Source organism: Oncorhynchus mykiss, chromosome 1 (genome assembly GCF_013265735.2).
Source record: "Oncorhynchus mykiss isolate Arlee chromosome 1, USDA_OmykA_1.1, whole genome shotgun sequence".
Classification (NCBI taxonomy): domain Eukaryota; kingdom Metazoa; phylum Chordata; class Actinopteri; order Salmoniformes; family Salmonidae; genus Oncorhynchus; species Oncorhynchus mykiss.
The window spans coordinates 84,679,043-84,694,683 of record NC_048565.1 but is presented as its reverse complement, the minus strand read 5'-3'; the positions used below and the strand labels follow the sequence as shown (position 1 = coordinate 84,694,683).

General features: G+C 42.6%; 1 protein-coding gene across 1 annotated transcript in view; it reads right to left on the bottom strand.

Annotated features, from left to right (window-relative positions):
• Positions 1-15,641, bottom strand: part of LOC110532845 (lysyl oxidase homolog 4) — a 44,948-nt gene that overhangs the window by 11,291 nt on the left and 18,016 nt on the right. Inside the window, exons 6-13 of the mRNA XM_036987532.1 lie at positions 10,334-10,547; positions 9,908-10,085; positions 6,896-7,050; positions 6,428-6,595; positions 5,480-5,642; positions 4,137-4,380; positions 1,809-1,924; positions 1,094-1,230 (exon numbers count right to left, since the gene is read on the bottom strand). Of these exons, the coding sequence (XP_036843427.1) occupies positions 1,094-1,230; positions 1,809-1,924; positions 4,137-4,380; positions 5,480-5,642; positions 6,428-6,595; positions 6,896-7,050; positions 9,908-10,085; positions 10,334-10,547 (1,375 nt within the window). The remainder of the gene's footprint in view (positions 1-1,093; positions 1,231-1,808; positions 1,925-4,136; positions 4,381-5,479; positions 5,643-6,427; positions 6,596-6,895; positions 7,051-9,907; positions 10,086-10,333; positions 10,548-15,641) is intronic.

Below are 15,641 nucleotides of genomic sequence, written 5' to 3'. Positions count from 1 at the left end.
CCTCATCTCCTGTCCTCCTCTTCTCCTGTCCTCCTCTTCTCACTCCTGTCCTCCTCTACTCACTCCTGTCCTCCTCTTCTCCTGTCCTCCTCTTCTCCTGTTTTCTTCTCTCCTCTCTTCCTCAACTCCTTTTCGTGTGTGTGCCCCCGTAAGCGTGTGTGTGCCCCCGTGAGCGTGTGTGTGTCCCCGTGAGTGTGTGTGTACATCTATCATAGCGACATGGAGGGTGACTAAATAAAACAGGCTGAGACACTTTTCACTGTAACCTCTCAACCGACTCTCATGGCCTAGGTAGCACAGTCATTAAGGGAACGAGTTTCACCATAACCCTCCTCTCATTAACAGAGAGTGATTAGGTAGTACTACAAGTAATTAAAAGGGGTGCTAGTTTCACCATAACCCTCCTCTCATTAACAGAGAGTGATTAGGTAGTACTACCTGTAATTAAAAGGGGTGGTAGTTTCACCATAACCCTCCTCTCATTAACAGAGAGTGATTAGGTAGTACTACCTGTAATTAAAAGGGGTGGTAGTTTCACCATAACCCTCCTCTCATTAACAGATAGTGAGTTTCACTGTAACCCATGGCTTTCCCATGGCTCAGAGGTATAAGAATAATCAAAAGCCTAATTGCCCCCAGGGACGGCATGCTGGGATTAGTAATGTGAGACAGACCTGGTGGCTGATGGGAGTTGGAGTGTCCTGAGGTGGCGCCCACAAGGACACAGCTGATTAACATGAGACAGGGTAATGACAGAGATGGAGAGTGTATGTGTGTGTGTGTGTGTGTGTGTGTGTGTGTGTGTGTGTAGGTGTGTCTGTGTGTGTGTGTGTGTGTGTGTGCAAAACACTTAAAGTATGTTGAAGTATTTAACATGTATGTAACCGAGGTCTGCAGACCACTGCAGACCACCCCCACGCACGCACACACACACACACACACATGGCTGTCTCTCATGGTAACACAGAGGGTGGTCTGCAGACCTCGGTGTAAGTGTTTTGCGTGGTTAAAAGGGACCAATGGGATCATGTAAAAAGTGTAAACTCCAAGCTGAACCTAGCGCAGGTGTGTGTGTCTGTGCGTGTGTCTGTACCTGGAATATGTAGTCTCCAGGCTTGACATCGGTGATGTCGATCCACTGACAGTCGATGTCGTGGCGGTACGTATCCCAGCAGCCCACTGAGATGCCCTGGTCGCCCATGTTGTAGCAGGAGAAACGCTTATGCAGACCTGACACACAGACAAGAACAGTGACTTTACTCTTCAGCTTGATGCTTTTAGGAGGCAGTTTCAGCTATTCAAAAAGAAAAATAACCATGGTCCAGGAATAGTTTAGGTCATGGACAGCATATGAAGCCAAGTTGTTTGAAATAAATGCTTGATATAAATGTTAATAGCAGGTGACATTGCCATATTATGAATGTTAATAACATGTGGCATGAGGTGCTATGCATGTTAATAACAGGTGTTATTACCTTCAGGGCAGTATGTATGAATGTAAATAACATGTGACGTTAGGTGTTATCCATGTTAATAACAGGTGTTATTACCTTCAGGGCAGTATGTATGAATGTTAATAACAGGTGTTATTACCTTCAGGGCAGTATGTATGAATGTTAATAACAGGTGTTATTACCTTCAGGGCAGTATGTATGAATGTTAATAACAGGTGTTATTACCTTCAGGGCAGTATGTATGAATGTTAATAACAGGTGTTATTACCTTCAGGGCAGTATGTATGAATGTTAATAGCAGGTGTTATTAACTTCAGGGCAGTATGTATGAATGTTAATAACAGGTGTTATTACCTTCAGGGCAGTATGTATCCTCCAGACAGAAGCTGGCCTTGTGTCCCTCTGCTATCCTGGTCCCATTCAGAGTCAGCAGGTCATAGTGGGTGAACACCTCAATGCTGTGGTAGTGCCTGGTAACGTAGAATAAAAGGGCTGGTTAGGGTGTGTGTGTGTGTGTGTGTGTGTTTGTGCATGCAACTGGCTCTCCCAGTCTCACATTAGAACTAGACGTTGATCCATGTTTCTCAAAGTATTTAAGGTTAAGGTTAGACATTAACTCTGAAATGTTAAGGTTAGGCATTAACTCTGAAATGTTACGTTTAGGCATTAACTCTGAAATGTTAAAGTTAGGCATTAACTCTGAAATGTTAAGTTTAGGCATTAACTCTGAAATGTTAAGGTTAGGCTTTAAACTCTGAAATGTTAAGTTTAGGCATTAACTCTGAAATGTTAAGGTAAGACAAGGGTTAAGGTTTGGGATAGACAAAAATCTCAAAAACAACTTTCTATCGCTGGAATTGAACTTGTAACCTTTGGAATCAGAGGGAGATGTTTACCTTCATCCGACATCCGTTCCACTATGCCCGTCCACAACACCCTTGCAAAACCAAAACCTACGTGAAGGTAACAGTGCTCACTGTTGCCCCTAGTGGTCAGTTTCCACATCATCTCCCCATGTCCTCAGGCATGGATGGACGTTGAATACTGACTTGTATCGCGGGAGACCTGGCTGGTGTGTGTATGTTTGGGAATCAGAACAGTAGCTCCCTATGGCTGGTGTGTGTATGTTTGGGAATCAGAACAGTAGCTCCCTATGGCTGGTAGCCCAGTGATCTCAACACAAGAACATGTGGCAGAGTAACACCTCTCAAAGAAGCTTGTTCTAGAACTTGATAGGTTGAACCGCTCACACACAGACCTGTTTCCACACTCACAGTGAATGGGGGGCTTTGAAACTCACCTACACATACATTCCTGGTGAACACACATACAGTACACACAGACACACGGCTCCAGACATAAGTGACATAAGAGGTCACTTTTAGCACCGACCTGCAGAGAAATCAGTCCGAGTCTCGACTTAATTTGAGGGAAACGGTAGTAGAATATACAAGGTTCAGACATTTGGTTATGCATCAGCAGTTGTTCTCTTATGTCAGTCACTGACAGTCAATCAATTAGCAAAGTCAGTTAAAAACGTTTAAATTGGTACAGGAAGTTAGTCTAGCCAGCTAGCTATCTAAAGGTGTAGTGATCATGGCCGGATACCCACAAGACACACAGGGCACATGCCCAGGGGCCCTGACATACAGGGGCCTGACCTACAGGGGCCCTGACCTACAGGGGGCCCTGATCTCCAGGCGGGCCCTGACCTCCAGGGAGCCCTGATCTCCAGGGGGCCCTGATCTCCAGGGGGCCCCCATTGATTTTGCTAGTCACACTCGCTCAGAAAACATATTAACATGGCAAAATGTCTACAATTGCAGGTAATTCGCTTTAAAACTGAATAAAATGTAAATCCACCCTAAGGCAAAATGAGTAGAATTGCATGAAATGTGAAAAATGACGCTATAAAAGTGATGGGTCATTCGTTTGCAATGTACTTAGCAATGACATCCACTAAGAGATAAGCATAACATAACAGCAAAATGAACTGTTTTTTCCCCCAAAACGGGCATTTTCCATAAGTCTATCCATAACATTATCGAAGAAAAGCTTTATGTGGACCATTAGTTTCTGTAAGTAAGTTTCTGCCAAACAGCATTTATTGTACTTAATGACAATTAGATCATACTTTTACATGCTTTCTAACCTGTAACTAAATCAATTCAATGCAGTTCAAGTCAATAAGACCTTACTCATTCCACACAGAACAATTATGTACCACAAGGGCCATTACAGCTGTAAAATGGAAGTCTGTGGTGTTGGTTTCCATAACTCCTTGAGGTAATGTAACCATTTACCTGTAACATGGTCATCCAAAACCACAACTTCCACTACCGACCACTTATAATGACCGAGGACTCCAGCAGCCTCCCTTTGACTGTAACTAAGGGACTTTAACTGACTGTAACTAAGGGACTGTTACTAATGGATTGTTACTAAGGGACTGTTACTAAGGGCGTTTTTACATATGGAATTCAGTTCCCTGATTCGGTTTCCTACAGTGTTTTTGAGAATTCTACAGAATAGGTTTTGTGTTCACAAGACCTGAAAATAACTGTTTCAGGATGTGATTAGCAAAATGTACATTCTACATGATGTTAGCAAGCTAGCCCTATGTCTGAAGTCAGCCTTTTTCATGTTCATAATGCCAAAGACTACAACTACAACACCCCTTACCTGTGACACGCATGCCAGGTCCAAGACTCCCTAGTAGCCCTAGGTCTGAAGTCGGCCCGTCCCATGTTCATGATCCTGGAGGAGAATCGTAGCAGGCGGCGGTGTCCATAGGGCCAGTTCATTCTGGCAGCGGAAGACGACAGACAGTTCTCCTCGTTGGCACAGGTCAGCAGGTGTAGGGGTCGGTCCTCCAGGTAGGCTGTCTCCTGAACCAGTTGGGCATCTAGTACCAGGTCAGGGGCAGCTAGAGGGCAGGGAAGAGGGGTGAGAGGTTAGGGTTAACCTAAACATGTATCGGAGTGACAGGTTAACCAGGTATTACATTAAACATTGGGGCAAGGGCCACTACGGAGACGGGAGGGAAAGGTTAGAGGTTCACCAGTTGCAATGCAGGTGGTTCTGGCTGGGGTGTTAGGCTTCCTATCTGTAAAGCACTTTGTGACAACTAATGACGTTAAAAGAGCTTTATAAAATACATTTGATTCATTGATTGAACAGTCAGATCAATCAGAGTTCACGTTCAGGAAGCAAAAAGGGAGAAACCTTTTCAGGTACTTCAGTTACAAACTGTTTTCTCCCATTTCGTGATCTTTGAACAGAAGCCTAGGAAGGATCTCTTAAGATTACACAGGTGTAGAGATCTAGTCAGATGGAACAGGTGTGGAGAACTAGCCAGGTGGAACAGGTGTAGAGATCTGAACAGGTGTAGAGATCTAGCCAGGTGGAACAGGTGTAGAGATCTAGCCAGGTGGAACAGGTGTAGAGATCTAGCTAGGTGGAACAGGTGTAGAGATCTAGCCAGGTGGAACAGGTGTAGAGATCTAGCCAGGTGGAACAGGTGTAGAGATCTAGCCAGGTGGAACAGGTGTAGAGATCTAGCCAGGTGGAACAGGTGTAGAGATCTAGCCAGGTGGAACAGGTGTAGAGATCTAGCCAGGTGGAACAGGTGTAGAGATCTAGCCAGGTGGAACAGGTGTAGAGATCTAGCCAGGTGGAACAGGTGTAGAGATCTAGTCAGGTGGAACAGGCGTAGAGATCTAGCCAGGTGGAACAGGTGTGGAGATCTAGCCAGGTGGAACAGGTGTAGAGATCTAGCCAGGTGGAACAGGTGTAGAGATCTAGCCAGGTGGAACAGGTGTAGAGATCTAGCCAGGTGGAACAGGTGTAGAGATCTAGCCAGGTGGAACAGGTGTAGAGATCTAGCCAGGTGGAACAGGTGTAGAGATCTAGTCAGGTGGAACAGGTGTAGAGATCTAGCCAAGTGTAACAGGTGTGGAGATCTAGCCAGGTGGAACAGGTGTTGAGATCTAGCCAGGTGGAACGGGTGTGCTGTGATGACTCACTCTCTGAACAGGTGACCCCTGCAGCCTTAGTCCCGCCACCCCGGGGACAGTGGATGTGGTTGTTACGGCGACACTGTTGGATTGACAGCTCATTTCCGACACAGTGGGTTCCACTCAACACCAACTCTGCTGCGTTAGGATCCCCAGCCCAATACCATGTCTCCTAGAGAGAGAGAGAGAGAGAGAGAGAGAGAGAGAGAGAGAGAGAGAGAGAGAGAGAGAGAGAGAGAGAGAGAGAGATAGAGAGAGAGAGAGAGAAAGAGTGAGAGAGAGAAGGGGAGGAGAGAGAGTGTGAGAGAATGTGTGACTGCTGTACATGAAGCACCTCGGTGGTTTGTGGTATATGGCCAATATACCAGGGATAAGAGCTGTATTCAGGCACTACACTTTGGCATCATGCGTAATAACAGCCCTTAGCTGTGGTATATTGAAGCCATAAGGCCCGAGGAGGTGTGGTATATGGCCAATATACCATCGCTAAGGGCTGTTCTTTGGAACTACGCAATGTGAAATGCCCGGACAGCCCTTAGCCGTGGTATATTGGCCATATATCACAAATTATTGCTTAATTGTGCCTCATGGAAAGTGTTACTAAGTATTTCAGCTGTTCATGTTTGAGGACTCAGGGAGACTTAGTGAGTTGATTGGTGAATTGTGGAAGTCAGGGAGTATAGGGACAAATCTGAAATGGCACCATATTCCCACAAAGGGCTCTGGCCAAAAGTAGTACACTATAAAGATAATAGGGTTTCATAGGTGTGTTTCTATACAGAGAATAGGGTTTCATAGGTGTGTTTCTATACAGAGAATAGGGTTTCATAGGTGTGTTTCATAGGTGTGTTTCTATACAGAGAATAGGGTTTCATAGGTGTGTTTCTATACAGAGAATAGGGTTTCATAGGTGTGTTTCTATACAGAGAATAGGGTTTCATAGGTGTGTTTCCGTACCTGGTGTGCTCGGGATGCGAACCCCAGACCCAGCTGTCGACAGACCACCATGGCTTCGTTGATCCCCCAGTTCTCACTGCAGACTGACCCCCATCTCTTACGACCCCCTACATCCATCAGTACCTCCACACGGCCCTCACCTGGCTCCCTGCCTCCCGCCAACCGCACCTGGGGTAAGAGGAGGAAGGAGGTTAGGAGGAGGAGGAAGAGGAGAGGTAGGAGAAGGAAGAGGAGAGGAAGGAGGTTAGGAAGAGGAGGTGTTAGCAGAGGAAGGAGGGTAGAAAGGTAGGAGGAGGAAGAGGAGAGGTAGGAGGAGGAAGAGGAGAGGAAGGAGGAAGAAGTGGAAGAGAAGAAAAATAAATGTCAATTTCAATGATGTATTTTCTAAACCTGTAAGTTTGGCAAGTCAAATGTTTAGAGTTATGTATCTAATGTGTATATAATAATGGAATTTGTGTATGTTCTAACCATGCTGTCCAGGCCAAGCTTGGGGACGTTGCAGCGTACTGAGGCGTCCTGGGTGTGTTTGAACGTCCATAGAGGGGCATCCTGGAAGTTACATTCAAGGATAGACTTCTCTGTCCCCAAACACTGGACACTGTTAATATGGATAGGACCAGTACCTAGAGAGAGAGAGCAAAAGAGAGAGAGAGCGAGAGCGAGAGAGTTGGTGATTGCAGGCCTATATTGGTCTCCTATGTTGGTTATCTATAATGATAGAATGTCAGCCTCCATCCATATTGGTCACAAGGACTGGGTACACATCCACCCACACTAAATAGGCTAAACAAAACCCACTTCCTGACCCAAACCTCTCTATCGGTGAGTAGAATACCACATAAAATATGTGAGTAGGTAGATCAGAACAACCACAGTTTAACTTATCAGGACCAACACAGCACAACACGTGGGGGACACACACACACACACACACAACTGTGTACGTATACCACCTCAGAGTAAATTACATATAGTAGTAGAAATGATAATATAGTATTAGTCAGATTTGAAAATAGAAGCTGATGATGATGATGATGATGATGATGATGGTGATGACGAGAGTTCAAATGGCAGCTGATGTGTTTAGACGTTGGTTTCAGCTTTCCACCTAGTTTCACTTTCATTGATGTCACTACCAATGATCAAAGTGCTGTAAACAGTCAGCAAAAGGCAAATACACTCCCAATAATTTCCCATTCAATTTTCTCCTACTTTGTCCAGTTCTTGCTGTATCACATTTGTGTGTCCATACTTTACATTCTCTCCTTTCAAGGTCTCATTTTCAAAGGAGAAATGTTTTTGTGTAAACTTTAGATCGGTCTTCTTTCCCAGTGAGGTACAGCAGATGTAGCCTGTGAACCCTATCATATCTCGTATCCAATCAGAGCTCTTCGTGTGCGTGACCTCACACACTGTAAAAAGTCATTAGTTCTGCTAACATTTTTGGGGGTGGAAACCAGGTGCCTAGAACCATTGGAGTATCCCAACTCAAAGTATATCAGTGTCAATACTTAAAGTAATAAACAGACATCACCTCCCATAAGGTTATCTTTCAAAGTTGTAAATACTGTTTTATGTTTTATAAACTTTGTCACTAAATTGCATTATGTATTCTAAACTGTAACTATTGAAGATACTTGAACATAAATATTTATTGTAGTGAACATAAAAATGTGGGGTTCCGTCTACTAATTATTTTCAAGTGAAAGTAGTAAGTAGTACTGATTAGTAATGTTCAGTGGTTGTGTCTTAATGATTACCATTGCTTAATGTAATTGACCATTTGTCATTTTAATCCACTTTAGCAGGCATTGTTGAGAACAGTGCTCATTCCTCTAACAGTAACTAGAGGTAGAGATGTAACCAGTCATTGTTGAGAACAGTGCTCATTCCTCTAACAGTAACTAGAGGTAGAGATGTAACCAGTCATTGTTGAGAACAGTGCTCATTCCTCTAACACTAACTAGAGGTAGAGATGTAACCAGTCATTGTTGAGAACAGTGCTCATTCCTCTAACAGTAACTAGAGGTAGAGATGTAACCAGTCATTGTTGAGAACAGTGCTCATTCCTCTAACAGTAACTAGAGGTAGAGATGTAACCAGTCATTGTTGAGAACAGTGCTCATTCCTCTAACAGTAACTAGAGGTAGAGATGTAACCAGTCATTGTTGAGAACAGTGCTCATTCCTCTAACAGTAACTAGAGGTAGAGATGTAAACAGTCATTGTTGAGAACAGTGCTCATTCCTCTAACAGTAACTAGAGGTAGAGATGTAACCAGTCATTGTTGAGAACAGTGCTCATTCCTCTAACAGTAACTAGAGGTAGAGATGTAAACAGTCATTGTTGAGAACAGTGCTCATTCCTCTAACAGTAACTAGAGGTAGAGATGTAACCAGTCATTGTTGAGAACAGTGCTCATTCCTCTAACACTAACTAGAGGTAGAGATGTAAACAGTCATTGTTGAGAACAGTGCTCATTCCTCTAACAGTAACTAGAGGTAGAGATGTAACCAGTCATTGTTGAGAACAGTGCTCATTCCTCTAACAGTAACTAGAGGTAGAGATGTAACCAGTCATTGTGGAGAACAGTGCTCATTCCTCTAACACTAACCAGAGGTAGAGATGTAACCAGTCATTGTTGAGAACAGTGCTCATTCCTCTAACAGTAACTAGAGGTAGAGATGTAACCAGTCATTGTTGAGAACAGTGCTCATTCCTCTAACAGTAACTAGAGGTAGAGATGTAACCAGTCATTGTTGAGAACAGTGCTCATTCCTCTAACAGTAACTAGAGGTAGAGATGTAAACAGTCATTGTTGAGAACAGTGCTCATTCCTCTAACAGTAACTAGAGGTAGAGATGTAAACAGTCATTGTTGAGAACAGTGCTCATTCCTCTAGCAGTAACTAGAGGTAGAAATTTGAAAAAAATTCAACATCACATATAGTACAGTATGTTAATGTGGCCTGCAGAACTCAGTCAACATGTGGCAGACATGGTGCTTTGATTTACACTACAGCTGCAGTGACCAGGCTGGAGGACATTGTTAGCAGAGGAAACCCGCTAACAATGTGTGAACCACAGATCAGGCTCACATACAAATCCATCCATCTATTCTCAGACCATTCAGCAGCAGACGGGCGTGGAGTCCTAAGATCAGTCCTAAACGTGGCAGGAAAAGTCCCTCTGACTCACATTGGAATCGTAAACAGTCTAAGGTACTCCGGGTACAGAGGTACACTGTTCCTGTGACCTAAGCCAGGACAGACATAGAGACATATACACAGCTTTACCATGGGTGTGTTCCCTCAGGTGCAAAAGACCCTGAATGAAACAGGCAGGGCAGGATATTCACATGGCAAAACTGTGGTGAACTTTTTCCTTTGCCAGAGATAATAACAGTCTAACCCTTGACCCCTGTAGGAAAGACAGAGTCAGACAAAAAGACAGAGAATAGCAGATAGAGAGTCCTAGCCTACCTTGTCCCATGTGAGCTCCAGTGAGGGCCTCCTTGGCAGTTCCGAAGCCCAGCTCCCTGCACACCACGCTGGCTGAGTTGAGGTCCCACAGGTGGTCTACGATGGTACCCCACTTCCCCTCCTTCAACACCTCCACACGGCCCTCGCCCAGCCTGGGGCCAGCCTTCAGACGCACCGGCTAGAGTGGGAGAGAAGAGATTTAGAGGCACAGAGAGAGATGGTGAGAGAGAGAGAGAGAGAGAGAGAGAGAGAGAGAGAGAGAGAATTGGAGAGAAAGAAAGAGAGAGAGAGAAGGAGATTGAAAGACAGTGGCAAGGTCTTGGCTATTAGCACAGTGAGGCATAGAATGTGGTGTGTGTCAGTGTATGTGTGTGTGTGTGTGTCAGTGTGTGTGTGCGTGCATGTGTGCCTGCGTCTGTCTCTTACTACAATTGGGTGCGGTGCTTGGGGTCTTCCAGATGACATGAGCGCAAACTGTGGTCCCAGTACACACCTCGCCACAGCGTGTCTCCCACTCTTACAGGGGGAGGGGCTAAGTGGGATGGACAGCTTAGTGTGACACTCTGATAGGCTGGTCTCTGACCCCAGGCAGTGAACCTTCTCTACCCAGTAACTTTTCTTACTAGCCATGAGGCTCAGCCTAGGAAGGGGGAGAGAAGAAGTTGTAAGTGTATTAGAATGCTTTATAACAAATTATAACATACTAGATGGTAATTTTCCATTAAGAAAAAGTTATGGGACTTGCTTTAATTCTTTACAAGTAATGTTGTGGTAGTGGAATATGTTTAAAATGTAGTACTTAAGCCAAGAAGTTCAATATACTCAACATTTAATTCAGTAAGATAATTGGTCCGATTACTTTGATAGACTACAATATCAACCTTATTACTTTGGATTGTGTGGCAGTTAGATCCCATATTTTATCACAAATAACTAGACTCAGACTAGCCTACCAGACTTGTATACACTCCTACTAGAATAACTAGACTCAGACTAGCCTACCAGACTTGTATACACTCCTACTAGAATAACTAAACTCAGACTAGCCTACCAGACTTGTATACACTCCTACTAGAATAACTAAACTCAGACTAGCCTACCAGACTTGTATACACTCCTACTAGAATAACTAGACTCAGACTAGCCTACCAGACTTGTATACACTCCTACTAGAATAACTAGACTCATACTAGCCTGCCAGACTTGTATACACTCCTACTAGAATAACTAGACTCATACTAGCCTACCAGACTTGTATACACTCCTACTAGAATAACTAGACTCAGACTAGCCTACCAGACTTGTATACACTCCTACTAGAATAACTAGACTCAGACTAGCCTACCAGACTTGTATACACTCCTACTAGAATAACTAGACTCAGACTAGCCTACCAGACATGTATACACTCCTACTAGAATAACTAGACTCAGACTAGCCTACCAGACTTGTATACACTCCTACTAGAATAACTAGACTCAGACTAGCCTACCAGACTTGTATACACTCCTACTAGAATAACTAAACTCATACTAGCCTACCAGACTTGTATACACTCCTACTAGAATAACTAAACTCAGACTAGCCTACCAGACTTGTATACACTCCTACTAGAATAACTAGACTCAGACTAGCCTACCAGACTTGTATACACTCCTACTAGAATAACTAAACTCATACTAGCCTACCAGACTTGTATACACTCCTACTAGAATAACTAAACTCAGACTAGCCTACCAGACTTGTATACACTCCTACTAGAATAACTAAACTCAGACTAGCCTACCAGACTTGTATACACTCCTACTAGAATAACTAGACTCATACTAGCCTACCAGACTTGTATACACTCCTACTAGAATAACTAGACTCATACTAGCCTACCAGACTTGTATACACTCCTACTAGAATAACTAGACTCAGACTAGCCTACCAGACTTGTATACACTCCTACTAGAATAACTAGACTCAGACTAGCCTACCAGACTTGTATACACTCCTACTAGAATAACTAGACTCATACTAGCCTACCAGACTTGTATACACTCCTACTAGAATAACTAAACTCAGACTAGCCTACCAGACTTGTATACACTCCTACTAGAATAACTAGACTCAGACTAGCCTACCAGACTTGTATACACTCCTACTAGAATAACTAGACTCATACTAGCCTACCAGACTTGTATACACTCCTACTAGAATAACTAAACTCAGACTAGCCTACCAGACTTGTATACACTCCTACTAGAATAACTAAACTCAGACTAGCCTACCAGACTTGTATACACTCCTACTAGAATAACTAGACTCAGACTAGCCTACCAGACTTGTATACACTCCTACTAGAATAACTAGACTCATACTAGCCTACCAGACTTGTATACACTCCTACTAGAATAACTAGACTCAGACTAGCCTACCAGACTTGTATACACTCCTACTAGAATAACTAGACTCAGACTAGCCTACCAGACTTGTATACACTCCTACTAGAATAACTAGACTCATACTAGCCTACCAGATTTTATACACTCCTACTAGAATAACTAAACTCAGACTAGCCTACCAGACTTGTATACACTCCTACTAGAATAACTAGACTCAGACTAGCCTACCAGATTGTATACACTCCTACTAGAATAACTAGACTCAGACTAGCCTACCAGATTTTATACACTCCTACTAGAATAACTAGACTCAGACTAGCCTACCAGACTTTTATACACTCCTACTAGAATATCACAGTATATGACAACTGTAAAAATACAGTATAATAAGATAAGGAGGCATTGTTGAAGTTAAAGAATACATTAAAAATATATATATTTTTATCCCAAGCATTTATCCCTTACTTTAACCAAACACAAATGTCTTAATCATAGGATAAAGCTGTTAAAAGAAAGTTAATGACAGGATAAATAAATATAAAGTAAGGTTACAGGGATGAACGGAGAGATGGACGGAAAGATGAACGGAGAGATGAACGGAGAGATGGACGGAGAGATGGACGGAAAGATGAACGGAGAGATGAACGGAGAGATGGACGGAGAGATGAACGGAGAGATGGACAGAGAGATGGACGGAGAGATGGACGGAAAGATGGACGGAGAGATGAACGGAGAGATGGACGGAGAGATGAACGGAGAGATGGACGGAGAGATGAACGGAGAGATGGACAGAGAGATGGACGGAAAGATGAACGGAGAGATGGAAGACCTTATGGATGGAGGGATGAACGGAGAGATGGACAGAGAGAAGGACGGAGAGATGGAAGACCTTATGGATGGAGGGATGAAGGGATAAAATGAGGTTAAGTTGGACTGATTGGCATGATAAAGGACGGTTGAAGGTGTGGATGGTGTTTCTGTGTGTGTGTGTGTGGGGGGGGGGGTAGTAATCATAGGATAAAGCAGATTTAAATAGCACAGAAGTAGACCAAGATGTTATATGTATGTTTGTCTAAAGTGCTGGGAAAGTTGAAATGGCAGTTGTTTGATTCCAGATCTGAATAGTTCTGATGCGGTTACTAAACCAGCTGTACAATATGTTTCTGTTCTGATTCCAGAGCTGAATAGTTCTGATGCGGTTACTAAACCAGCTGTACAATATGTTTCTGTTCTGATTCCAGATCTGAATAGTTCTGATGTGGTTACTAAACCAGCTGTACAATATGTTTCTGTTCTGATTCCAGATCTGAATAGTTCTGATGCGGTTACTAAACCAGCTGTACAATATGTTTCTGTTCTGATTCCAGAGCTGAATAGTTCTGATGCGGTTACTAAACCAGCTGTACAATATGTTTCTGTTCTGATTCCAGATCTGAATAGTTCTGATGCGGTTACTAAACCAGCTGTACAATATGTTTCTGTTCTGATTCCAGAGCTGAATAGTTCTGATGCGGTTACTAAACCAGCTGTACAATATGTTTCTGTTCTGATTCCAGAGCTGAATAGTTCTGATGCGGTTACTAAACCAGCTGTACAATATGTTTCTGTTCTGATTCCAGAGCTGAATAGTTCTGATGCGGTTACTAAACCAGCTGTACAATATGTTTCTGTTCTGATTCCAGATCTGAATAGTTCTGATGCGGTTACTAAACCAGCTGTACAATATGTTTCTGTTCTGATTCCAGAGCTGAATAGTTCTGATGCGGTTACTAAACCAGCTGTACAATATGTTTCTGTTCTGATTCCAGATCTGAATAGTTCTGATGCGGTTACTAAACCAGCTGTACAATATGTTTCTGTTCTGATTCCAGATCTGAATAGTTCTGATGCGGTTACTAAACCAGCTGTACAATATGTTTCTGTTCTGATTCCAGAGCTGAATAGTTCTGATGCGGTTACTAAACCAGCTGTACAATATGTTTCTGTTCTGATTCCAGATCTGAATAGTTCTGATGCGATTACTAAACCAGCTGTACAATATGTTTCTGTTCTGATTACAGAGCTGAATAGTTCTGATGCGGTTACTAAACCAGCTGTACAATATGTTTCTGTTCTGATTCCAGAGCTGAATAGTTCTGATGCGGTTACTAAACCAGCTGTACAATATGTTTCTGTTCTGATTCCAGATCTGAATAGTTCTGATGCGGTTACTAAACCAGCTGTACAATATGTTTCTGTTCTGATTACAGAGCTGAATAGCAGAGAGAGAACAACAGTCATAACCTCTCTATTTTTGGGAAAGTGCTCAAAACTGCAGTTGTTTGAAAAATGTGTTAATGCAATTACTAAAACAGCTGTATCATTAGATCCGTAGTGTAAGTCTTGATTGGTAGTAGATATTTCTGTTCTTATTTCCAGATTTGAATAGCAGAGAAGTAGACAAAGATGTCACACCATCTAACTTTTTGTCAAACTTCTTCGGGAAAGTGGTCAAAATGTCAGTTGTTAATTAAAGAAAATGTTGTTGATGCGGTCACTTAAATAGCTGGAACTTTTGATCAGATAATTCTGTTATTAATATGGATTTGAATAGTAGAGTGGGAGAGGAAGATGTCTAAGTGTTTGGCAAAGTGGTCAAACAAATGATTTGTGTCAAAAGTTGCAATGTTGCCTTTACAGTGAATAGAAGTTGGAAGTGATGATGTCACAACGGGGAGTTTTAGAATGTTGAAAACGTCACATTAAAGTGAATGAAGATGGAAAAAAAGAAAGACCAACAAAATCCTAGTTTAAAAAGTATAAATAATTTAACAAAGTTGTATGCAAGTACACTATTCCAGACCAGTCTGCATTTTAAAGTTTGAATGGCGTTTCTAGCTTAAGCGGTATAGGAGAAGAAGGGTGCAGAAGAATAAGAAGTATGACAAAGATTTAAAGTCTGAACTTTTGCTTTGCACGTCCCACCTAACTTTAATGTCTGGTCATTTATATCATCTCCGTTCCATGAAGTAGAGGAACAAGACTTTAATGTCTGGTCATTTATATCATCTCCGTTCCAAGAAGAAGAGGAACAAGACTTTAATGTGTGCATAGCTAATGTCTGGTCATTTATGTCATCTCCGTTCCATGAAGTACAGGAACAAGACAAGCACTATCCCAGGAACACTTCGTATGAATACTTTATAATGCATTACTATAGTAGATATACTGTATAGTAGATGCTATTTAGCAGACACTTTTATCCAAAATGACTTACAGTCATGTGTGCTAAAATCACATACACAAACAGTATCAACATCTGGAGAACAAAGAATTTGTAGTTAGTTGAGATGTTCCAACATCTG